Below are 23,686 nucleotides of genomic sequence, written 5' to 3'. Positions count from 1 at the left end.
AAGGTTCTCGAAGGTGAAGAGTGATGTAAAAAATATTCAAAATCGCGTATTGATTTAGCTCACAATTCTCCGTCGAGTCACTTTTACTTACGTTTCGTGGGTAAACTTTTTTGGGTACACTTATTATACATTCGAATGTTTCATCTTTTTATTAAATTTTCCATTCATAGTTTTACTTTTAATACAGGTCGCAGTTTGGGTATTAAAGTTTAAATACCTAGGTGTTAAGTAGGCTAATTGAATCTATAAGATTATTTCACCCTAATCAGAATGCATTTATATACATTGAGAAGTTCGACTTGTATAGTGCTTCTGCACATACATAAGCCCGTACAATTTTTGTAAGAAAAGTTTAAAAGCCCACCTCAAGGGTCAGTCGCCCGAATATATATATACTTAAGTCTCGGTTTTTATTGCAGTACAAGTTATTTTCCAAAATATTTCCGTACATAACTGCTAAATATAGTAAACGATTGTACCGAATTTTAATTTCATGAAGGTTTAGCAGTCGTAAAGGCGCCCAACAGCTGCATCGTCCTTTTAAACTTTCCGGGCTGCAACGACCAACCTCTAACGTAGTACCTACATCTTCTAAAACATTCGAGGTCTCAGTTATTGATTCTGTCCCATGCTTTGTCCCAATTATTGGCTTTTTTTGGTTGTATCTGTTTGATCCTTAGTTTCAAAATAACCTAAAAAATAAATTTGCAGTCTCTAACTCTCGAGCAATTGGTTTTGGTCATCGAGAAATTAACAATTGGTGCCGTAAATTTATAATTTTGGAAAATAAAAGGTTCAATAATTTGGTCCAAACAAATCAATAACTGGTACACTTACCTTACTGAAATTCGAACCGAATACATACATTATGACCGGATTATCAATAGTGTAAGAAAAGTATTTCCTGAAGTCAATCCAACTAATATTTAATTGTCGATACAGTACAATATTATCGTCGTAGTAGCGTCGTTTGGGCATTTCAAGGTTAACATCGCATCGGGCACACCTGCTCACTCTTTACCGCCCCCAATTCTGCCCCTTTGCGGCAGACGGACGTGCATTCGGCACATGCTACACAGCATCACGTATATCCATACGCAATGTACATACATACAAAGTACCAGCCCATGACTGAGGGGGGAGTGACGATGAGCACAGCTTTAATGCCACGCTCTCATCACCTACGTACTTATTCACATAATCATTCTGCAAACGTACAATATGTATTATTTAATACAGCAATTGAAGCGGGGAAGACTCGATTTGTACAAACATTTTTGTATGATTAATTTCCTCTACGACATAGCTATAGAGATTGCGGGCTTACACATTTACATCTCACGTCTTAGCTTAATCGGATCCATACTACAATCGTTCGGATAAATTAACCCCTAAGCGTTCATAAAATAAACACACGGCTCTTGCAAGTTCTTTCGCAATTTCAAATGCATCTGTGATCCTAGCAGACGACGGATGACACGCATGCGTGGTTGGTCAGCGGTAGTGTCCTTAATAAACAGAGAAATTTGCCGCATCCCGCGACATGATGGAGCTATCTTAGGCAGGGACATCTACGATGAATCGACGGTGACCAATAGATTAAACTGACACTTTTATTTTTATTATTTACCTGATACTCTAAAATGATGCTGCATGTTTACTCTTGATCGATCGTCACTGTGTTTCACGTCAATATAACCGATATTCAGGTAACGATCGCTGCTATTCTAATTTTTGGTATTGTAAATGTTTGCATCAGTAATAAAGTTTTACGTTGATTTTTAAATATTTTTTATATATTTCCGACAAGTTGACCCTATTCCACTGCAATTATAATTTACTGGTCTGCGATACGCTCGCGACCGCTATGATAAGAATGTAATAATTAACGATTAAGAACTCTGACATTACAGTTTTTTAATGTGTTTGTACAATCAACAATGTTTAAATACATTGGACTTTCGTAAATGCATGTGCAATGTCGTTGATGTGCATATTTATCAATGATATTTTCGTTTGAAAACTGTATTTTAGAATACCTCCTGAGTTAAAGAGAAACCGGAGTAGCTACGATAGTTTCAGTTACGTATGTTATATAATTGAATATTTTCATTAGCATGCTTCTTACGTTGTTATTTCCTTTATTTTTGTAAAAGTTGTGCTAGAGTCTGCAAGGCTTGATTGTTCAAACTAAAAATGGAGGAAGATGAAGAAAGTGTAAATCTGACACAGCGCCACAGCTGCGGCTTCAGCCATACATGTAGCTATTCCCAGCCAAGCGTTTATTGCTCAGCGCATTCAAACCTCGACCGCATTTCCCAGTTAACTTTATATCAAAACGTTTCTGGGACATTGTTTGGAAGTGCTATAAGTATGAACAGCGTAGAGAGTGCCATGTCAACTAGGAGCGTGCATTCCTGTAGTAGTGGAGATTCATTAACTGCAAGATCTATAGAGCCTAGGATAAGCAGTGATAAATATGATCAAATTAAAGATGATGAAGCAAGAAGAGGATGTAGATCGGTAAGTGTGAAAATGCAAGGAATGGATCGATACTTGTTCTCAGCAAGAAGAAGTTCCAAATGAATTTGCTTCTCGAATAATAATATTTCGTGGTTGCAAAATTCCCTGACTTTTGTGATAGCAAATAAATCAAATATCTGTTAATATTGTCCTTTCACACTATTGAATTTTGAGTTTCCTTGATAAAATTTGTGATAAGTAAAGGAAGTCACAAATGACGTTGAGGCGAACGCTCATAGTTGGTTCCAGAATCACTGAACTTGGCTTAAATAGTATAATTTAACACAGTTGTCATACATGAATCTATAACAGTATTATCTTTTCATAAAAGAATTTAAGAAAATTTTGATTGCCAGGCCTCACTGGTTATTTTTTTTCTGTTCTGGACAATGCAAGCATTTGGCTACTAATGCTTGCCACTAAATTTTTGCTTTATTGGTGCTAAAAGGTCATAAGCTCATGCAATTGTGTTGATAAGAAGTAATATTACCGAAAACTTGCATGATAACAAATCAGAAACAGCTATTAATTGCAAAATGGTTAGTCTCAGTGTCAAATAAAATAAACTAGTTTTTTGTAATGTTGAAATGATCGAAAATCTAAAATACTACTATTTTCTGCAGAATTCACACTATGTCGAAACACGAAGTTTGTGTTTTCGTGATGGGCAATGTACAATTGACTTTGTACTTGTCTGGGATGAACATAATGAAGAAGCAATCACTTACAAAAGTGTGGAAATGCGTAGGGTATGTTAACTTAGCCATAGTCAAACATGGATAAATGTACTTGAATTAGAAAAGAATGTGTTCAGGATTCAATCTCTTGAATTCAACACTGGTAATCATTCACGATATCAAAACAGTTATTTTATCATATGAAGCAACTGTATTGGGAGCTAATAATTGAATACAACAACTATATATATATGGTTTCAGATATTTGAGGAAAACCTGGAACACGAGGGTCTAAAACTTGAATATGAAAAACCCGAGCCTAACGGGTTAAACTTCATTAAGATTCACGCTCCTATAGAAGTTTTGCGCCGTTATGCAGAGATATTGAAATTGAGAATGCCAATGAAGAATGTGGCCGGATTTCGTCCATCTGAAACCTCTACTAATATCATAGTTAAGGAAGTGAATTCATTCTTTAGACGTCTTTTAAGCAAGTTTGACGTGAACCAAACGATATTTCCAACAATGAAGCATCAGTTCACAGCGGTTTATAGTAGAGACAAAGAGTACTTATTTGATTCGGACATCCCTGAGTTTTTTAGCCCAGGAACACGTTCGCGAATTGTTCATTTTATATTAGATAGGACAACATATACAGAGGATAAGGAAAATGATTTTGCATTCGGGATCGACAGATTAATTGCGGAAAACGCATACGTGGCTGCCTATCCTTTACATGATGTGAGTAGAAACTTTCAACAGGTTTTCATTACACTTTAATATATTCATTATTCAAAAAATTTTACTTGTAAGCATTTTTTTTAATAGCAAGTTGATTATGGTTTATACATACTATGATACTATGTTACCTTCACCCTCACTTTTATGTTTTAAGTTGCACTACAAATTTGTCATTAAAAAATTCAGAACACCAAATACGTATTTCATATCTGTTTGTGAGAATATTAACTTTCTTTACACTGTTTTAAGGGATAACACCACTGTAAAAACTAAAGAAAAGCGCTTTCTTGATCACTTTTTTGGGTAGAAGAGAAGGTAATAAGATAATAATATTTAAGGAAGTTATTAGGCATATATTTCAGTATATTATAAAAAATTATTATCAACAAATCTTAAAAAATGGCGACACTGGAGACATTCTTGTGAGATGTGTTGAATTCTGCAGCACGCAGTGTAACTGGTGCAAATTTGAAACTAAAACAAAAAAAAAGCTGGAGAAATGCGTAAGGAATTTTCAAAATATTGATTTTTGTATAATTGGCGAGTATTTGAATGAAAATGTTCAATTTCCGACAAAAGAAAAGGCACTTATTTGCTAATAAATAATGTTAAAATTAAGTTATCGGAAATCCCCTACACATTTCTGTAGCTATTGATATGTATATTAGGTGATTTTTTTTTCCGAATTCAAATTTGCACGAGTTACATTGCATACCACATGTCTCGCGAGAATAGCTCCAGTGTCACCATTTTTTAATATCTGTTGTTAATAATTTTTTCTATTATACTTAAATATATGCCTAATAACTTTCTCAAATTTTATTATCTTATTACCTTTTCTTCCATCCATAAAAAAAAATGGTGCATTTTTTAGGCTTTTACAGTGGTGTTACCCCTAAAGACAGATATATTTGGGGATAACAGGTTTTACCTATTGTGTCAAATTCAATTCTGAAGTGTTAGAATAACAGGTTGTTTTGAACTATACGGAAATGGATATTACGCACCTGTTAAAATGGTCACCTGCCAGTATTTAATCCAGGTATTAAGTGAAAGGTGTTGGAAAAACAGATGCAAGACCCAATGTAAAGGGTTGTATTTAAATGAAACTGTTATAATTTTTCGATGGAAGCTTTCATGTTATGGTATAATTTTTGCCCACACTTTAGGATTCAAAATTCGAAACAATATAGTACAAACTAATCAGAGAATTGTTAAATCTGATGCAACCCCGAGTGGCAAAATTCTGCAAAATATAACTTGTGTAATTCACAATTCAGATATCGAGTTGTAAGAATGTAATTTATCGTGTGTTTTTTTACAGGGTGATCCTTACAAGTTGGAATGTATGCGAAGTCTTTTATACACAGAATGGGCGAGTGTCAAGAAATGTTTGCACCGGCAGCCACTAGATTACGTGAAAGACTACTTTGGCATTAAAATCGGCCTGTATTTTGCCTGGCTAGGTTTCTATACGCAAATGTTAATCCCAGCCAGCATAGTTGGCTTACTTTGCTTCCTCTACAGTTGTCTCACATTATATTCCAACAAACCGAGTGAAGATATTTGCTCTGGCAATTTGTCACTGAAAATGTGTCCATTATGCGATAAACTTTGTGACTACTGGGATCTCAAAGATACATGCTTTCATGCGCGAGTCACGTACCTGTTTGATAATTCAGCTACAGTTTTTTTTGCTGTATTTATGTCCTTCTGGGGTGAGTTTACAAAATAAATTAATTTCTCTCATTGAATTTCCTTTCACGCTGCAAATAATCAAACTTTTGACTACAACTTTTTTAATTTTGTTATCGGCCATGAAAGCAAAAAATCAATTTTCTCACTGGTTTTGAGATAGCGTGCGCAGTACTAGTTTTGAAAAATATCACAGCACTGTCATTCCTTCTAGCTACAATGTTTTTGGAGTTGTGGAAACGATATTCTGCCGAAATAACTCATCGCTGGGATCTTACCAGGTTTGATATTAAAGAAGAACACCCTCGACCACAATATTTGGCTCGACTTGCGCATGTGAAAAAACAGCGTACACATGTCATTACAGATGCATCAGAGCCTCATCTTTCGTTCTGGAAAATGAAGTTACCGGCAATCATCTTTAGTTCCTCCGTTGTGTTACTGTTGGTGTGTTGAAACTTGGGTATCAGCAGATTTTTAAAACTAGAACAGTTTTAAAGTAGCAAAAAGCCTACTATCATTACATTGTTAGCTGTCGAAGACGCAATTATTATGCAGTTACCCAGTAACTCATATTGAAAATTTGCATCTTTACAGATAGCTGTTGCTGTGGTTACAGTTCTAGCTGTTATACTCTACAGAATATCGGTTTTAGCAGTTCTAAGTTTTTACAAGGATACTATAGTGACAAGTTATGCCATATTATTTACTACTGTGACTGCTGCATGCCTTAACTTGTGCTGCATAGTTATCCTTAACTCAATATACATTCGGTTAGCAGAGTATCTAACAGAGGTAATATAACTAGTGAATCATGATGGTACATGTACACACTTTTATAAGATAATATTTTTGGATAATACCTTACTAGTTTCCTGATGTATAAGCAATAGAACTTTAAGATTTTTGAGACCTCATATTTCAAGGCTAGAGGGGCCATTAGAAATTAGAGATGTGTATAGTTGATAATGGATCGCCATAATAGCTACCATGGCAATTAATCTTTTGCTCCTTCAAACTAATGAAACTTCTTTTTTTACTTTTATAGATCGAACTCCTTCGTACACAAACAGAATTCGATGACAGTTTGACTCTGAAGATATACCTGCTACAATTTGTCAATTATTACGCTTCCATATTTTACATTGCCTTTTTTAAAGGTAAGTTTGTTGGATATCCAAGTAAATATATCCGGTTCTTTACATTACGTCAGGAAGAATGTGGACCTGGTGGATGTTTATTAGAATTATCCATACAATTAATCATCATCATGATTGGAAAACAAACACTAAACACTATCTTAGAAATGGTTTTTCCATTATTTTATAAGTGGTTAAATACTGTGAAGGTTCATGTTGGAAGAGAAAAAGATAGAAATAAAGAAAAATCAATGTCTCGAATAAACCTTCAGTGGGTCAAGGATTATAAACTAGTCGAATGGGGTCCCAGGAGCTTATTCCGCGAATATTTAGAAATGGGTAAGTTTCCTGCGTTATATTTTGATTAACTGGCATAGTCATTTTGAAAACACAGTTATATTTGTATGCAAGCGTAAAAAATTGAAAAAAAAAAATCGGAAAAGTGTTACAGTATGGATTTGTAACAATTTTCGTTGCTGCTTTTCCTCTGGCGCCATTTTTTGCGCTTATCAACAACATATTTGAGATGAGATTCGATGCTAAAAAGCTACTGATTATGTTCAGAAGGCCTGTTGGACAGCGAGTTAGAGATATTGGTGTTTGGTTTAGAATACTTGATGTTATTTCTAAATTGTCAGTAATCACCAATGTAAGTATAATCATTTATGTAGATAAACTATGTTTCTTTTTGCTACAGCTGCACTGATTTACGATAATTCCATTTCAGGGTTTCATTATAGCTTTCACTTCTAACTTCATTCCACGTCTGGTTTATATGAAGGCTTATTCGAATTCAAGTTCCTTGGAAGGGTTTCTTGAAAATTCACTGTCCAAATTCAATACTAGCCACTTTAAACAGGATTACAGTCCACAAATACAAAATGATACTGAACCGATTAAAATTTGTTGGTACCCCGACTACAGAGAGGCTGAATCGGGTGATTACAAACACACCATTATGTATTGGCATATCCTTGCTGCAAGACTAGCGTTTGTTGTAGTATTCGAGGTACCTGATATTTACTTACCTATAATTTGATTTGAAAAATTCAAGGACCTAGTAGTGATTGTCCGCAAGTTAACTTATCGCTAATACTGGAAAATGTTTTTAGAATATAGTGGCTTTGGTGATGATTCTGGTGCGCTGGTGTATTCCAAACATGTCTCAGACGTTACAAGATCAAATTCGACGCGAAGCCTACATTACAAATGAAATAATAATCAAGCAAGAGACATTACGTGTATGTGGACCGTGTCGTACTGTTGAAAATATTTCTCAAAGTAATTCAAATACTGTGACAATGCAAAGATTGGATCGGGTTATGCAGAAATCACTATCAAATGCAGAATTGGATTTGGAAATTCACGGTAGCCCAGTTGGTGCACCTGGAGTACATTACACGGGCACTGATGGGTCAATGTAATAACTGGTTATAAACAGAAGATTTCTCCCGTTTTCACTTCTAAACAAATACTGCTCTGAAAAATGAAAAATATTTAATTTTTCGAATAGCCAAATTAGGAATATGCAACAAGAAGTCATACTGCTGGAAATCTCATTAGGAGGTCGGAACATGTATTCCTGTTGCAACCTAATGAAACATATCGCTACAAGTTGTTAATATTTGAATATTTGAGGATCCCTGAGTATTTTTAGATATTGTCACTGCCGTTGTCTAGAAATACTTGCATTTATAGCCGATTTATACGTACTTAGAAACGATTCATGTGTTAGGCTCTGAGCAGCAGGCTGGGGCGTAACACTTGTAAAAAACTATAATTTACTGCAGTGTTCATTTTGCACATACACAAAAAATGCAGTAGGGATTACTTGTTTTGATTTAAATTTATATTCATACCTGCTACACCCACGACTACTAAAAATTGTTATTTACTTAGAACGAATTTCGTTTTTTCTCAGCATAATTGAGTCAACTGCCATTGTTATTGCAACAGTCTCACATATCTAACAATAAGACGTTATGAGTGAACGTTGACTAATAGATTTATGTATATACAATGAATTGTTACACTATTTACAAAGGTAAATTTTAATTAAATATGATTAATTAAAAATGAAGATTAAGAGTTTGATCGCAAATTTCTACTTAATAGCCAAATTCAAAGATAAATTAAATTCTACATCCAGGCAAATGAATGTAATTTTTATACGCGGTATTCATCATTATATGAATAAGTTACTTAATATGTGCACAAGAGAGGAATATATTTTTTGCAATGTATTCCAGGATCTAGAAAGTTCCGTTCGATATACATATAACATATATGTAATGATATGTAACGAATTTTAATTAAAAAAATTATTGATATCAATAAAGCAATAAGACAAATTCATTCATGGCTATCTTTATTAAAAAGATCTTTGATTTCGCCATAGCATCAGCATGTTCACGTTGAAATAAAAAAGTCTACAATTTTTTCATATTACCATAGGCACGTGTATGTCAATCACGATTACAGTTAAAGAAAAAAAAATTCATAACGTAGGGCCAGAGATAGGTATAACACGTTGTATGTGAATAAAGTAAATTCTCTATCATATACTTATAAGTTGGCAACAGCGTGCCGGCTGTTCTCGTTTGTTCACCACAATCCCATTTGACGCAAAATTTTCATCAGCGTAAAAGTAGTAAAAAAATTTACGCTTAATTTCAACAACCAAATTCGGCATGAGAGCCTGACTCAAGAGAATTTCGTACAAGATCTTCTATTAAAGAGACAATGGGGACAGTGCTCGCGAAGGTGAGAATTCAAACCTTGAATGGGATAACCTAGCATTTCTGTACTCAATGCGAATTGTAGATGATGCCGTTAACGTAATCTCTAACAATATCCCGTGATCCTCATGCTTTTGATCCCAAAATAACATCGCCATATGATTCAACTGTTGTCATTTTCATATTTGTTCGTAAAATATAATGAAATTTATCTTAACCCATCAACAGTGCAAGCTGGGTTTAATACTTTTATCTCTAAAAGTGACTAATACTGATTTGTAAATAACGAATTTTTCTTATGTTTGCTGATTATAGGAGCCACAGGCGCCTCGCGAGTTTGGAACAACATCACATAATCGAACTGATCAAAAACGAGAAGATTATAGAAAAGACTATGAACATGTGAGTAGCTAACATCGTGATGTTTTGTGCTTTATAGCTTTATGCGTTGTGGTTGTTCACTCCATACACTCCAAATCCTCCTGCGATTTGTTCTACGACGTGGTCTCCAGCATCGATGTGTGGTGCTGGTATTCCAACGTTGGGAAAGATTCTAGTTAATGGATGGGTAGCAGCGTATGGACCATCCTGCCAAAGCGTCTCATCTTGAAGGTTTTCCTTCTTAGCTTTGGTTATTCCGCGAGTAATCTCTACGGGGTCAGAAATCTTCTTTTCAGGAGCTGATTTTTCAGGGGCATTAGTTTTCTTCCCTTTCCAGGTCTTGAACTGGGTAGTCTGTCTTCTGGTACTTTTCTTGTGGGGTTTGGAATTACTAGGTCCCGATGCGGGGTCCCATTCATCAGCTCAGGATGTGGGGGAAGGTGCTTCTGCATAATTTTTAGCGTTGTACTGTGACATCCTTCTTTGGTTTTGGTTCATCTGTGGATTACCAGCAGGAACTTTTGCTTAGGCCGTCTGAACTTGGTTGCTGCTTATCTGTTTACAAAGGAAATTTAATAAAAACGACACTTATAGCTTTATGTTGTGGAAGTTACTTGTTGGGACGATACAATGCATTTTGATATTTCTGAATGAATGAAGTCACTATCTTCTAATTTGCAGTCAGCTTATTATGATCAAGAACGTGATGCATTACCAAGAAAACCAACGTTGGATGAACGTAAGCCAGTAAACCTTCAAAGAGTCAGGGTGATTACCTAATTATTTGACACATCTGTAGAAGTAATTGTTCTTCAAGTATTTAATACTTTATTTGGTTTTTGCAGGCCCGAGTGGATAAAGTGCACATAGATGGTCTGGTCAGAACAAAAGATGACATCGTCAAAGCACAGGTGACAGAGATGTTCAAAGCTAAGGATTTCCAAGATGTTATTGTCCGAGCGCATAAGGTTCGCGGAAAACTTGATGCTCTTGGCTGTTTTGGGAATATTGGAGTTTACATTGATACTAGCAAAGGCTCTGATGCAACTCCTGAAGGTGTTGAGGCAAGGCTACTCCTGCATTTAAACATATCTCTTAGATAATAAATTTTTAGTACATTGAAATTGAGAAAAAAGTCTCTAAATAATCGATACGTAAAGTAATAATGAAATATAATATAAGGTTTCTTCTAATGCAGGTAACATTTACTGTGAGTGAAATGAAGCGTATAATGGGAGGTATTAACACAATGGTTGGTAACAATGAAGGCTCCATTATTATCGGTGCAAGAGCACCGAACATTTTTGGCAGAGGTGAAAGACTACAAATGGAATACTCATATGGCAATAAAAGTTCAACAAATGTCAGTGTATCTGCAGTAAAACCATTCGTCGACAGTTGGCTACACAAAGTGTGAGTGAAGTTGTTTATTGCACAATATTGTCATACCCAATATTTTGAGAGTATTTTCTGCTTAAACCTGTCAACTCATAAAATTTTCTACTTTTCCACAGTCTGACGGCATCAGTATTCAGTACCACAAACGACCTGCCTTGGTCTGGATACAAACAATGTGACACAGGGTTTCTGCTGGATTTAGCACTCAATCGAGGTGGTACAGGTACCTTGAAACATAATTTGCAATACGAGGGAACTTACAGAAACATTAGTGCCTCGAAGCAAGTCACATTTCGTGTTAGAGAACAATCGGGACCAAGCCTTAAATCGGCACTGAGGTATATTGGTTGCATAGACAAGAGGGATAGTCTCATATTTCCAACGACTGGCTCTCTTATTCAGTTCACTACTGAAGTAGCTGGCCTTGGCGGAAACATTGGTTTTATTAAAAACGAATTTGTCATGCAGAGCAATTGGTCGCCGCATGAATTTGCTGTACGTAATTTCATACTAAATTTTAAATTAGTTAGCAAACAATTTGGTCGTTCAATCACACTGATGTAATAGTGTGTGCAACTCTTAGTTTCTGACTGTATTTTATGTAGAAGAAATTTCTGTTCATTTTAGACCTTCCAATTGGGGTTCCAGTCTGGATTGCTTCAAGGAATTAGTAATGACATGCAAATAAGCATTTGCGATAACTTTTTCCTAGGAGGTCCATTAAATCTCAGGGGATTCGATATGAGAGGGTGTGGGCCTCGTTGTGAAGGCAATTCTATCGGTGGTGATGTTTACTGGGCTCTGGCCCTCCATCTTTATACCCCACTACCATTCAGGCCTGGCAGAAATAGTTTTGGTGATCTGTTCAGGCTACATGGTTTTATCAATGGTGGTAATTTAACTAACTGTAGCTTCAAATTTGGTGAGTTGTATACTAAACGAACAAACTATCTTACAAAGAAGAAAACAAAGATAGAGAACAACTAATGCGTGATATTCAATTGGGCCTTGCAGATCGCGACTTGACAGAGAATCTGAAGATCTTCACAAACAATGTCCGATGTACAACGGGTGCCGGAATTGCGATGAAACTGGGAAATGTGGCTCGAGTTGAATTAAATTTAATCATGCCCTTATTGTTTGTTCGGAGTGACGTACTACAGCAGTTCCAACTTGGAATCGGATTGCAATATCTTTAGATGTTATAAGTAGAAAATTAAAGCCTCTGTGTTCTAATACTGCAAATAGAGTTGCGAATTGTTAATAATATATAGCATTTAAACTCCCCAAATGCAACTTCTGTATTTACGTCAATCATGAGGCGAATCATCGTAACATACTACATAGTGTAACTTTACCGATCCTCAAGTTTTCCACAATTCTGTCTGTATAGTTTTTAAAATACACATGCTATAGTTATTGAAATATTGTTATTTTGAATCTACAATATTCAATTTTTCATCCCAGCTTTCTTTCAGTTCTTCATTTGATTCAAGAGCATAACAGTATCAATCGATGTGATACTGCTTACAGAAGTGCAGAAATAGTATATTGTATGATAAGAGACTAAAGTTGGTGATTGGTACCCACTCAAATTTGTTTTTGACGTTATTGACCTTCGACATCGAGAAACTCTACACACATATTTAAGCTCCAATATTACGAAAACTACATTTGAATCGTGAAATGTGTTAGCTAGTGGAAGAAAAACTGGTTAAGGTGACTGCAGTTATAGTTCATAAATCTAATCAGAAAATTTAATTATACGAGTGTAAATAATCAAATCAACATTTGTGAAGTAGTATTCCAAAAAAAGGCGAAGAAAAAATTGTGCCAGTTTTGGCCAAGCTAGGACTGATGGATCTTGTATGACAGGATCTTTAAAGCGATTACACAACTTGGTTGGCATGCCGAGAGTTTGCTGTACAATATTACCAGTAACACTGTTAAAATCTACAATGCTATCATCAGCAAGTTCATCAGAGGAAAGCGTATTCATTTCTGAAAAGAAAATTCTTACTACCCTCGATGCGGTGGGGCTGTTGTGCAATTCAACACACAAGAGTTGTACTCAAAGTTGAGTTCTGTGATGGAAAAGAAACCGACTATCAAATTTCAACTACAAGCAATTGTTTTAATCGTCCCAATTACGATATGAACTGAACTATGAAAAACGCAATAAAACCAAAAAAGCTTAGATTACAGTTTATTTGCATATATTATGTGTTATGACTAAAAAATGTTAGGCTACATAAAATTACACTATAGCGTGTAACAGCAGTGCTTCCGTGGAAGCGTAATGAAGGTATCCTTGTGATTTTCTAGACGAGGTCCTTGATGGCTACAACACAGCTTGGAAGGCACAAAATGAATCGGGCAAGGGCTCCAAGCACTGAGTTGAAAATGCACAGAATTGTACGAAGTGAATTCAGCGAGACAATTTTGAGGGAGTCCAGAATGTGTACAATAACAGCTTGAAAATGGTGCGATGTGGGAATGTGGGAAGACTACAACCCCAAAGGTGATACTCTGCACATATGGAAATGGGACGAGATGAGATGGAGTGAGTGTACAGATCTTTGTGATCATTTTAGATGATAGATAGACATACCAGATAGGTTGCACATAATTTTCTGAATCTCATTTTCTCAAATTACAACTCATACGACATATTGGAAAGCAATTTTCAAAATAATTGTTTCTTATTTTACAGGACCTCTGATTTTGAGGGTCGATTGATGCGATGGGTACACGCTTAATTTTCAGACGGCCATTAGCTTGACAGTACAAGAAGCAAAGGATGTAGCATTGTTTGGTATAATTATCAGAGTGACGCTTAAAAAGATCATTTTTTCGAATTTGAGCAGAAACCGCTAATAATCACTGACGATGAAAAATCGATGTAAGAATGACATATTACATTGGGTATTTGAACTATTTTTAATATAGCGGGGAAATGAAGAAAAAGCCATAGCTTTGCGCGTGACATTCTTGAATCAATTCAAACCTTGGCAGATAAATTCTTTGAATATTGAAGATAAAAAAAGACAAATCATTTATAGCTTAATTACAAATCAATCAGTCATTATTCCCAATTCACACTCGTTAGTCATTACTTGAAGTTGGCGGCCGATCATTGTCGCCGAGTGTTTTTGCTCATCTTCAATCATGCAAGAAATTTTTTAATTTTTTTTGGAACCGATCTGGAGATCTTTTCAAGACAGGCTTTTTAAAGACCATCCTAATAATATATGATATTTTTGTTGAACCATTTTTGAAAATATTTGTTACAAATTTGTGTAACCATGACATGGCAATGATCATAAGATTTATTTATAATCATAAGTTATGAAAAAGACTGTGATCTCTACAAGAAATGTAGTGGAATAAACAAATTGACAAGTAATTATCCTGTATACTTTGATACAAACATAAATGCGTACTTCTGTTCTATTTAAAAAATTTTTGGATCGATTGGTTAATACTATTCTTTTTACAGACCATTGCAAAGAAAAAATATAAAGTTCTTTGTTCTAGAATACACTACAGAAATAAAAGCAAAAAACTGTACTTCATTACGATTGAATCGGTCTTTGCTATCAAAGAATTAATGTTCAGCACGTGTTCTCGTAAAAAAAAATTCTAAAAATTTGGGACCCCGTAGGCACCATAAATGATTTTGCATATATGTACGCTCTTGGGCGAAGAAGTTCCTACGTTGACCACCGGTCAACTCTGCCATCGACCAACAGAGATGGCGGCCAGTATGTTTGACTCACTCAAAAGTTTAAAACTATTCTGTTGATCAAGTAAGTTGTGTGAAGTGCGCCGAACTTGCATCTTGTGTCGGAAGCTCGATATATTACGATGAATTTCTCGCTCATGAATAGGATTGAGTCAAGGGACGCTGAATAAAAAAAAAGTACACTACAGCTCATAATAAGGAAACGGTAGTAAATGCTCACGTGGGAATTAAATGCTTGCGACGAAGATCGGAGGGACGAGAGTCGGATTATCGAAAATTTCAAACTTTGTTCCCGACTAACATGCAATATTTGCAGTAATGAGTCAACTGCACTTTCTTTTGTTGACGAGATATCGTCACACTGATGCAACCTAAGCAAATTATGACTAGCGGATTCACATGAATTATTCCTGGAATTATTCCAATCTTGTGAATATAAAACAGAATTATTTCACAGTGGTATTTGAAAATTGTAAAGTTCACGAAACTTGGCTATGCGTCTAGAATTTTGGCGAAACACCGAGAACGGACGCAGGTTGTCGATAGTCTTAGCGATGTATCGATATGACGGCATTGCCTGGCGTGACGCTCAAGAGATAATTCTCAAGTGAAAAATGGCCGCCTGATAGTTTTCCGTATTACTCAGTGCAGTTAAAAATGTGTTTTTCTACGATGGAATCGCTTCAAATTTTCGTACATACAAGTCAAGAAGTCTGGACCGCATTGGATAAGAGTCATTTCGAATACAAGAGGGGAAATTACTGCTGCGGATATTTGAGAAGTCAGAGTTCATACGGTAACCAAGATATACATCGAGATTTATACGATTGTCAGGCGGGGGAGAGACGTCCTTGTAAAACGAGACGGTAAAAAAAAATACAAAAGGCAGCGACATGATAACGGAAAATACGCCGAGGGAAATGAAACAGCAATTAGACGACGTTTCTATGAGTTTGCCTAACGAGTCCTACCAGGAATTATACGTCTCGAATACGGTGGCTAGTGATCGGCCCACGTTTTTGAACACGGAAAATGATCTCAGTCTCCCAACAGCGGTTGTAAAAAATTTGAGAAATCTAGGAAACGGTAATTTTACTGGCATAGCACCCACCTGTCGAATTGGCATGTCACTCCTCATGGAGTTTCCGCTAAAAATTATGAACGGGGTCTCCAGCTTGTTCAATTTTCAATCTCAATCCCCGGACTCTGAAATACCAGCCAAAAGGCCATACTCACCCAAGGTGCACTGTCACAAACAAATGCCCATGGATGTTGCAAGGGGGCGAGGCAGGGGTCGTGGTCGATCCCAGCTTCGTCGCTCTGGCGTTAGTCAGTCGAGACACAGACAGGAGCAAATTCGGCAGAGATTGTCCGCCGACATTCAGGATGACCTCAAAGAATTCGAAGAACTCGGAGATTGTGAAAACGATAAGGAAGTACAGAGTACACCATGTATCGATGAAGATGGAAGACAGCTTCGCTATGGAGTCAATGGTGCAGAAGTCGACACTGGCACTTCGCAATTTCCATTGACGTTCGGGTACTTCAATGTGAAATGCAGAAAACAGAAGCAACAACAAACAAACTGCAACCAAGGTCTGATCTCTAATAATTGTAACGACAGATACGTACCTGAATGCCCGATAGATGTCACAGCCTATGCGTGTACTGACAAAAATGAAGAGACTGAATCAGAGATGAACATTAACAGAAGTAGGCTTCATTCGGACAGTTCCGTTGACTCTGAGGATAGCTGTTACATTGTTTTTGAAAATAGTTCAGATTCCGAATATGATTATACTACGACTGACGATGAAGATGAGGATCAAAATTGCGACTCTGGAAATTGTAGATCAAAATTAAAGGTAATATTTAGTTCCATACTCTCTTGATAATTTTCAAGATGTATAGTGAACAATAATTGGTCATTGTTGTCAATGTAATTTGGTGATGACACATGGAGTATTAAAAAAATGTAGCACAGTTTGTTTTTTCCATGAATTCTACAGTTTGAAAATTTGGTATGTTTTTAAAGCAGGTACGGTTTTCGCAACACCCTGTAATTCATACGATGATTGCATGGGATTATGCATATCGAGCAGCTCGGAAAGGTCCATGGGAAGCAATGGTTCGTGACAGAGCAAGATTTAAGGACCTGATCAACAAAATGTCCAAAATATTGGATCCAATTTTAAAACCTCAGCATCGCATTGAAATTTGGCAGCACCGTTTTGCTAACGATCTGTAGAAGGGGCACCGACTGTGGTGTGAATTATTAAGATTTCACAAATATCAGGCTATAGGATAGAACATAGGTATTAATTCAATAGAACATTTTCTTTAGTTATCGCTCTTTCTCTCGATTTCTTCCCGTTATTTTGACTATTGTAATACCTGAAAGAAAGGGATAAAGATCAACTTCAAGAGCATTTAAAATTGACAGTGAAGTAGCTTTTCAATCATTCAGACTGTCTCCCAAATTATATACACACCTTTTAACCAAGACGTACTTTGTGTACGAATTTGAGTCAAGATTCTGCGTTTATGATACGTATGATAAACCCTAGGTAACGGCTCCCGAAGCAATTTACTTTCTATGTTGTAAAGCATCATTGCTGTCAGACACAACAAAGCTTACAAAATTATTATGTGTATTAAAAAACAAAATTCACTTATAATATAACTTTGAATTTAATTTTCTGGATTAGCACAAAAAGTCTCATTAACTTGAAATGAAGCTGATTTCGTCCAATTTGATTTGAAGCTATACCCAATTTTATCTTGAAAGATTTCGTTTCTCATGGCCAGAAAAATTGGTTCAGAAATAATAATTGTAGCAGAAACGAATTTGAATCTTATATCATATAAGTTTGAAAGACTATGTTGATAAACTTCAATCTAAAAAATTGCTAAAAGATGATGGAAACCAGTATACACCCGCATTTTATGAATTCATATAGCTTACATTCAAACTTTTATTTTTGAAGTTACCACATCAAGTACAGCATGAGATTTAGTGATCGTTATACATATGTGCATACAAATACACAAATATCAGAGACATAAATCTACAATGTAGCACAGACCGTATGTCTCTTGAAATTCAGCATCTAATCTCATATTTTTGCCAAGTTGCTCGTATTTCACGTGTCATAGGGTATATGGGTTCTAGTTGAATACCTTCTTCCGTGTTTAAGATTTGTGTAATCAAGCTCTATTTTCGTATGCGTAAACCAAAGCACATGATGTATCTATTTAATTAGCATATTTTTTTTACCTTGTGGACATTACATGGGCTGTAAAAATAAAATTGTTTTAGGAATATTAATATATAAATATAATATATGATGACCTGCTGTAATTCAAATATTCAAAGATACTTAGGAACTTAGAATCTGTATGTACCATATTATTGTTTAATTCTGTACACATAAAAAGAAAAATTCATTCTTAACGCCCTTTTCATATTTATTAGTATGTACGTAAACGATATTTTATTTTCACTCACTAATGAATCATATACCCTATTATCACCGTGTTAATATACTAAATTCAAGTTCGAATTAGAATTTTATTAAAATTCATTAATCGTTTTTTTCCTCTGCCTCATACGATATAAATTTTATTACATGTTATCGGAAAACATGGATACAAATAATGTATTAATAAAATGCGAGGGGTCGAACACAGATGGGGTCAAGTAGAGTAGAATTCAATATCGAGATATTTGACACCAAAATCAGTTTGTTGAGTCGTGCTTTGATTGTTATTCATGTGTACCTAGCATGTTATATGTGGGTATCGCTCATGGTGTTAATTGAAATCGAAACTTATGTTTGAAAATAACTCCCAATCTGAACTGAATATTCAATGTGATTAAAGATTGAAGAGACAAACGTAAAATTTATAGATAGTGTTATTTTATACATAGGTATACATACGTAAGATAGGAAACGATACAGTGATAAAAGAATTATCGCAAATAAATCATCATTGTGTTTGTTTAAAGAATATTCGACATTCTTGTGTAAATATCGCGAGGAAAGATTATCAGACATTATAATAGCAAAAGTTTTCTGCTCATTCTCTTTGTATAGATATTGAAGTTAAAGTTTTCCAGACTTTGGAATACAGACAGTCTGTATCATATTGATATCAGTTGTTATTCGAGAATGGAGTTATAGTCAGATAAGAACGTGCCCCGTACTCGGAAAGTGAATTATCTTTGATGTTACTGTACATTATTTGCGTACGTTCAATTCTCGCTGTAAAAGTAGTATAATTGTAATTAAAATATCTTACAAGAGTATATATCAATTATAAGTCTTAATATAATAGATAAAAAATATATATATTCATTATTAAAGACTTTTATTTGTCTGTTCAAATCACTGAAACTATCATCGCGGATTTTCAAAGTCTGCAGGTAGTGTGATTTTTTTTTCTGCCGTCCTCTATCATAAAATTACGTTTTATATCAGATTTTCACACCATTCACGTACAGGATATAATCATCTCATGCACCTGCGTTGTATTACATAAAATAAGCAAAGAATTCCAATGATTCATTCGATTACTTCGGCATTCAATTCCTGTCGTGTTTACTATTGCAATAGAGGTAAATCCCACATGTGCCTACGCGCTTGTTATACCGACAATAATTATCCTGCACCGAGATAAACTCTGGCAGTAACGAGGAAGTTTAATGTCTTTTACATAATTCGTTAAATTGTTTTTTAAAAATATCGATTCCACGAATTTTGATTCTTTGCTAGCGTTGTTTCAATTTTGTACACTTGTCATTTTTGACGCGCAAACTCAGCAGGGTTCCTTGCAGGGTTCCAACGAAGGTCGTTTCCGGTCGATACAACGTGATGATTTTTGTAAACAACTTGTGTAATGGGCCCCACATTTATTCGTATAGAGTATGTATCTTTTTTCCGTCTTTTTCTTTTTCCCTGTAATCCATGAGAAACGTGCTTCAGTCAATTGCCCCCTTCAAGGTTGACGTTGAGGTGAAGGATTCTCGCCTCCATAAGACCGACTTATAAAAGTAACAATGGAAGCTTGAGATTGGGCTCACCATGACGTGGACCGTGTATAAGAGACTGACTATGACGCCCCATGCCAATAATAATAGTTGTCAAACGACTAGGCAGCTTATAGACGACAATCATTCCGTCCGATTACCGGCAACACAAAACGCTTGAGGTCAAACTTATCTGCCACTACTTTCAATTCGTCTCATGCATCCGATCATTGTCTCTTTGCTTTTTAATTCTACACGCGAGTGTCTTATTGTTATACGTGGCCGCTTTATTGCTATTGTCATTATATACGTATCGCGTAATTTCCTGTCATTTTTTTCTCTAGCCGCTTAAAATATAATTTTAATCGACAATTCGTCGCGTACATTATAGAAACATAACTTGACGTCCAATGGCAATGATTATTGCGAAGAAAAGTGCATCCTGTTACGTTATCTGTATTTTTGACAAAATTTTACAGAACTTATACAATAAGTCGATGCTTAAATTGATGTTCATTTTCAGAGGATAGTTGTCGAGTTGAATATTGCGATAAATATCGAAAACTGTAGCGTTGGGATGCTTTGCAACAATGACTACAACAATTTTACGTTCAACGGTATAGTTCTGACCTCTCAATATTAACAAATAATGTAGATTTATTTCAATCCTTGTAGAATACAGGTATAATTTAGAATTAATATCACACTTGTTTAATCAGAATTTACCAATCGACTCCATAATTCTCTCGGTCATTATTTGTTGTTTTTATTATGATAATAAAGTTTAGAATAGAAACCTCCATGTAGGTGACATGTAAATAGGTGTAGTAATAAAAAAGTCAGGGGAATGTCAGAAATTTGCATAAAGTTAATTAAATAAGACTATGTTTGCTCGCGTATGTATTGGCGTTTCTGCATACAAGGTGCGGTTAAAAAGTTCTTTGAAAAATCCTTGCATTGACGTCTTAATACTCATAGCTGTGTACATGCGTTGCTGCACTTAGCGATATTACAGCATGGATTGAATTTTTCAGAATTGCCCGATTATACAATCAATCGTTGCGATTGAGTTGGCTTCCGCCGATTCGTCTACTTCCAAGAATGAATTACAAGCAGCGAGTATAACAACCGATATCTACGCGGTTCGACGATTGACGACAAATTTCACGTGAAGCTAATTTCTGGGTTACGCAACGCCGGTGATGTGGTTGCTGAGCACGAGTGTTTCTCCATTGGTATAAGGGGGAAAAATTCCCTCATATAGGTGCCTCTCTACAGGTATAGTTCGTCGATCGAATAAGCATATATGTATACATATACGCACTTCGTTAAACTGCGTGCAAGCCATATAATACCCTCCCCCCCAATTAGGACTTACTATGCCAAGGGCGTAGTATTCGCGATTAAATCCTCTCGAAGAATTGCTAATGGTAATTAATCCCTTGGTGGAGTAATTACATCGCGTCGTCGTCGTCGTCGTCTCGTCATTGAACTCACGGTGTCCAGGTACACGATACAACAGCCAACAGCAAAGTGCAGCCGTTCTTTCGTGCGAATAATCACTGTGGGCGTGAGATAATCACCTTCGTTGTACTCGATTGTTCGAAATATGAAAATCCCCCGTGCGGTAGAATAAAAGCGGACAGAAGGTGGACCCGCTGTTGTCAATTTACGGGGAGTGGCTTCCAGTGCAGGCACAATTGCATCCGTACACTAGCTGGCATAATAATCCGACGAACGACACTTCCTAAGTTTGTCAACTGGTTCGACTCGTCGTAATAACCGTAATCTCCTGTAATAAGAGAATTACGAAAAGTGAAATATACAGCGTGATATTTCGAGTCCTGGCAGGTTTAACGAGGAGAAAATCTTCACAGCCACTGTATTATACCGGTTCAAATCAAATGCAACCGCGATTACTCAATTTCACATGCCGTATGCAGACAGGCATACGTATGTGTTCGTATTAAAGTCTTTGTCACACGATTTTGAACAAATTTCTTGACCACCTTACACGTAGTGCAGTTGTACCTGCCAATTTCTTTATACGAGCAATTGTTTGAGATTAATTGTTTGTGTTTTATACGCGTTGAAAATCGAGCAGCCGTTCGAGTTTAAAAATGTAACAGGTTCGGAGGGCTCTAACCGCGGCTTAAAATGAGAGTTGATAAAACGACAGAGAGGTAACAGGAAGAGGATGGGCATGGACCTGATCAAGTTGTGTCGGGTCTGTCTGTCGCAATACGTGCCCAGCGGGAGAATGTCGAAGGTATGGGTTGGCGCAAAGTTGTTATTGATTGTTAACAATGAATCGATCCAGGCACAGGAGGGTATGATCAAAGAGACAAAAGCCCGTTTCTGCCGGCTAGAATCCTTTCTCTAGTGTTCACTGAGGGTTGACACGACAGGTACACGGATTCAGGGACCCGACGCGTATTTGTGTTTGTGCAGAGACTCGGCTTGTTTCTTCTTTTTTTAAATCCAGTTCTTCGTTCACCTCAAACCCGTAGAGGAAGGAATTTTTACATCGACGACATGCATCGTGGATATTAGACCGTTACAAAATTATTTATAAGCTACGACCAGGGGTCAATAAAACGTATGCTGGATCCTATGTAGGTATCGGAATCTTCATCTTCTTCTTTGACGTTATTGTACCTTGGGTTTCCTCATTCGGCATGTATATTGTATATGTATGTATACATACCTGGAGCGGGATTTGAAAACAGCTCGAAAAGTGGACTAATGCGATTTGCCAGATTTCTAACAGTGTGAAGACATCATTTTTAACAATGCGGATAGTGTCAGGACAAGATGTATTTCCGGTTTTCACTCGAAATCGCATTTAATATTACACACTCGTGATTTTCGCTACTTCCGGCGCGCGTCAGAAATTATGATCTTCAGATAAGCAGAAACGAGAAATTGAAAAGATGATGAATATCGAAAAAACAATGAACTTGAGTCACGTACGGCCGTGTATACTTGTGAAATTTCACTCTTGATGATACACACTTTCTCATGTATATATAATACACATAAGTAGATATATCTATGCATATATAGGTAGAAAATCCCGATGCATCAAGCGTGAGAAACAAGTTAGAAATTTATCGTACGAAATTTAAGGCATCTCACTTACATGCATGTATAGTATACTCATGATCTGCGGGTAAACAACAGTATAATAATGTTACTTTCACAACTTATATAGGTTGTATTGTCAAACGGAATATGGGAATGCACTTGTAGAGAATCTTATCTCAAAAGCAACACCTTAAACTTAAATTACAAGATGTGGTATATTTGCAGCCACCACAAGTATTGAAAATATGTTTTGCCAACAGTCAGCTTACGTAACAACTAATATATCTATTTCGGAATATATTATGTGTATATAAGCATCTTCGTCGGACTGTATACATAACGAACTTATACACCTACGGTAAATATGCACATTAATCTTATTGATATAGTCTCCCTGTACGGATTAACCGTGTACAGATCCGGTCGTGGATCTTAAATAGTGGTAGAAAGTTAATTTCTATCTCGATGGAGTAAAAAGTGCTTACGAAAATGAAATGACGAATGAATGCGAAAATCTAATAATAGTAGAGGAG

The 23,686-nt window shown here is 36.0% G+C and overlaps 3 protein-coding genes and 3 long non-coding RNA genes across 11 annotated transcripts; 3 read left to right on the top strand and 3 right to left on the bottom strand.

Moving 5' to 3' along the window:
- Nucleotides 1-134: 134 nt before the first annotated feature.
- Nucleotides 135-1,133, bottom strand: LOC124304086 (uncharacterized). The gene is made up of 2 exons (XR_006908053.1): nt 838-1,133; nt 135-692 (listed from the first exon to the last, which is right to left on the bottom strand). It is a non-coding gene; the product is annotated as an uncharacterized LOC124304086 (long non-coding RNA).
- A 365-nt stretch (nt 1,134-1,498) lies between these two features.
- LOC124304075 (anoctamin-1-like) lies at nt 1,499-8,855 on the top strand. Of its 4 annotated transcripts, none has more exons than XM_046762056.1 (11): nt 1,499-1,709; nt 2,233-2,523; nt 3,147-3,272; nt 3,462-3,941; nt 5,266-5,659; nt 5,851-6,083; nt 6,234-6,431; nt 6,685-7,114; nt 7,219-7,424; nt 7,503-7,784; nt 7,888-8,855. In XM_046762056.1, the coding sequence occupies exons 2-11, from the start codon at nt 2,374-2,376 to the stop codon at nt 8,197-8,199; spliced, it is 2,811 nt and encodes a 936-aa protein (XP_046618012.1). In that variant the 5' UTR covers nt 1,499-1,709; nt 2,233-2,373; the 3' UTR covers nt 8,200-8,855. The 4 variants fall into 4 exon arrangements, with proteins under 4 accessions (XP_046618012.1, XP_046618010.1, XP_046618011.1 ...); XM_046762054.1 differs by having other exon boundaries at nt 2,157-2,523; XM_046762055.1 differs by having other exon boundaries at nt 1,499-1,878; nt 2,157-2,523.
- Nucleotides 8,856-9,126: 271 nt separating this feature from the next.
- On the bottom strand, nt 9,127-15,569 carry LOC124304085 (uncharacterized). The gene is made up of 2 exons (XR_006908052.1): nt 15,258-15,569; nt 9,127-10,392 (listed from the first exon to the last, which is right to left on the bottom strand). It is a non-coding gene; the product is annotated as an uncharacterized LOC124304085 (long non-coding RNA).
- LOC124304079 (sorting and assembly machinery component 50 homolog B) lies at nt 9,398-12,717 on the top strand. Of its 2 annotated transcripts, none has more exons than XM_046762070.1 (8): nt 9,398-9,538; nt 9,829-9,915; nt 10,576-10,662; nt 10,740-10,862; nt 11,093-11,307; nt 11,409-11,787; nt 11,920-12,214; nt 12,307-12,717. In XM_046762070.1, exons 1-8 carry the CDS (start codon nt 9,518-9,520, stop codon nt 12,489-12,491), a joined length of 1,392 nt encoding a protein of 463 aa, XP_046618026.1. In that variant the 5' UTR covers nt 9,398-9,517; the 3' UTR covers nt 12,492-12,717. The 2 variants fall into 2 exon arrangements, with proteins under 2 accessions (XP_046618026.1, XP_046618025.1); XM_046762069.1 differs by having other exon boundaries at nt 10,740-10,958.
- Nucleotides 15,570-15,583: 14 nt separating the features above from the next.
- On the top strand, nt 15,584-19,403 carry LOC124304081 (uncharacterized). 2 transcript variants are annotated; one of them, XM_046762072.1, is made up of 2 exons: nt 15,584-16,902; nt 17,076-19,403. In XM_046762072.1, the coding sequence occupies exons 1-2, from the start codon at nt 15,931-15,933 to the stop codon at nt 17,283-17,285; spliced, it is 1,182 nt and encodes a 393-aa protein (XP_046618028.1). In that variant the 5' UTR covers nt 15,584-15,930; the 3' UTR covers nt 17,286-19,403. The 2 variants fall into 2 exon arrangements, with proteins under 2 accessions (XP_046618028.1, XP_046618027.1); XM_046762071.1 differs by having other exon boundaries at nt 17,073-19,403.
- LOC124304087 (uncharacterized) lies at nt 18,174-22,858 on the bottom strand. The gene is made up of 2 exons (XR_006908054.1): nt 21,650-22,858; nt 18,174-19,995 (listed from the first exon to the last, which is right to left on the bottom strand). It is a non-coding gene; the product is annotated as an uncharacterized LOC124304087 (long non-coding RNA).
- Nucleotides 22,859-23,686: the final 828 nt, after the last annotated feature.

Source organism: Neodiprion virginianus, chromosome 4, assembly GCF_021901495.1.
Source record: "Neodiprion virginianus isolate iyNeoVirg1 chromosome 4, iyNeoVirg1.1, whole genome shotgun sequence".
NCBI lineage: Eukaryota > Metazoa > Arthropoda > Insecta > Hymenoptera > Diprionidae > Neodiprion > Neodiprion virginianus.
This window is presented reverse-complemented; position numbering and strand designations above follow the sequence as displayed.

Bases quoted from the DNA above. Each gene is read 5' to 3' on its own strand.
- LOC124304075 (XM_046762054.1), top strand. From the start codon at position 2,197: ATGGAGGAAGATGAAGAAAGTGTAAATCTGACACAGCGCCACAGCTGC. The intron at 2,524-3,146 runs GTAAGTGTGAAA...TATTTTCTGCAG, and splicing joins CAAGAAGAGGATGTAGATCG to AATTCACACTATGTCGAAAC. The intron at 7,425-7,502 runs GTAAGTATAATC...ATTCCATTTCAG, and splicing joins AATTGTCAGTAATCACCAAT to GGTTTCATTATAGCTTTCAC.
- LOC124304079 (XM_046762069.1), top strand. From the start codon at position 9,518: ATGGGGACAGTGCTCGCGAAG. The intron at 11,788-11,919 runs GTACGTAATTTC...TGTTCATTTTAG, and splicing joins GGTCGCCGCATGAATTTGCT to ACCTTCCAATTGGGGTTCCA. The intron at 12,215-12,306 runs GTGAGTTGTATA...TGGGCCTTGCAG, and splicing joins TAACTGTAGCTTCAAATTTG to ATCGCGACTTGACAGAGAAT.
- LOC124304081 (XM_046762071.1), top strand. From the start codon at position 15,931: ATGATAACGGAAAATACGCCGAGGGAAATGAAACAGCAATTAGACGAC. The intron at 16,903-17,072 runs GTAATATTTAGT...ATGTTTTTAAAG, and splicing joins ATTGTAGATCAAAATTAAAG to CAGGTACGGTTTTCGCAACA.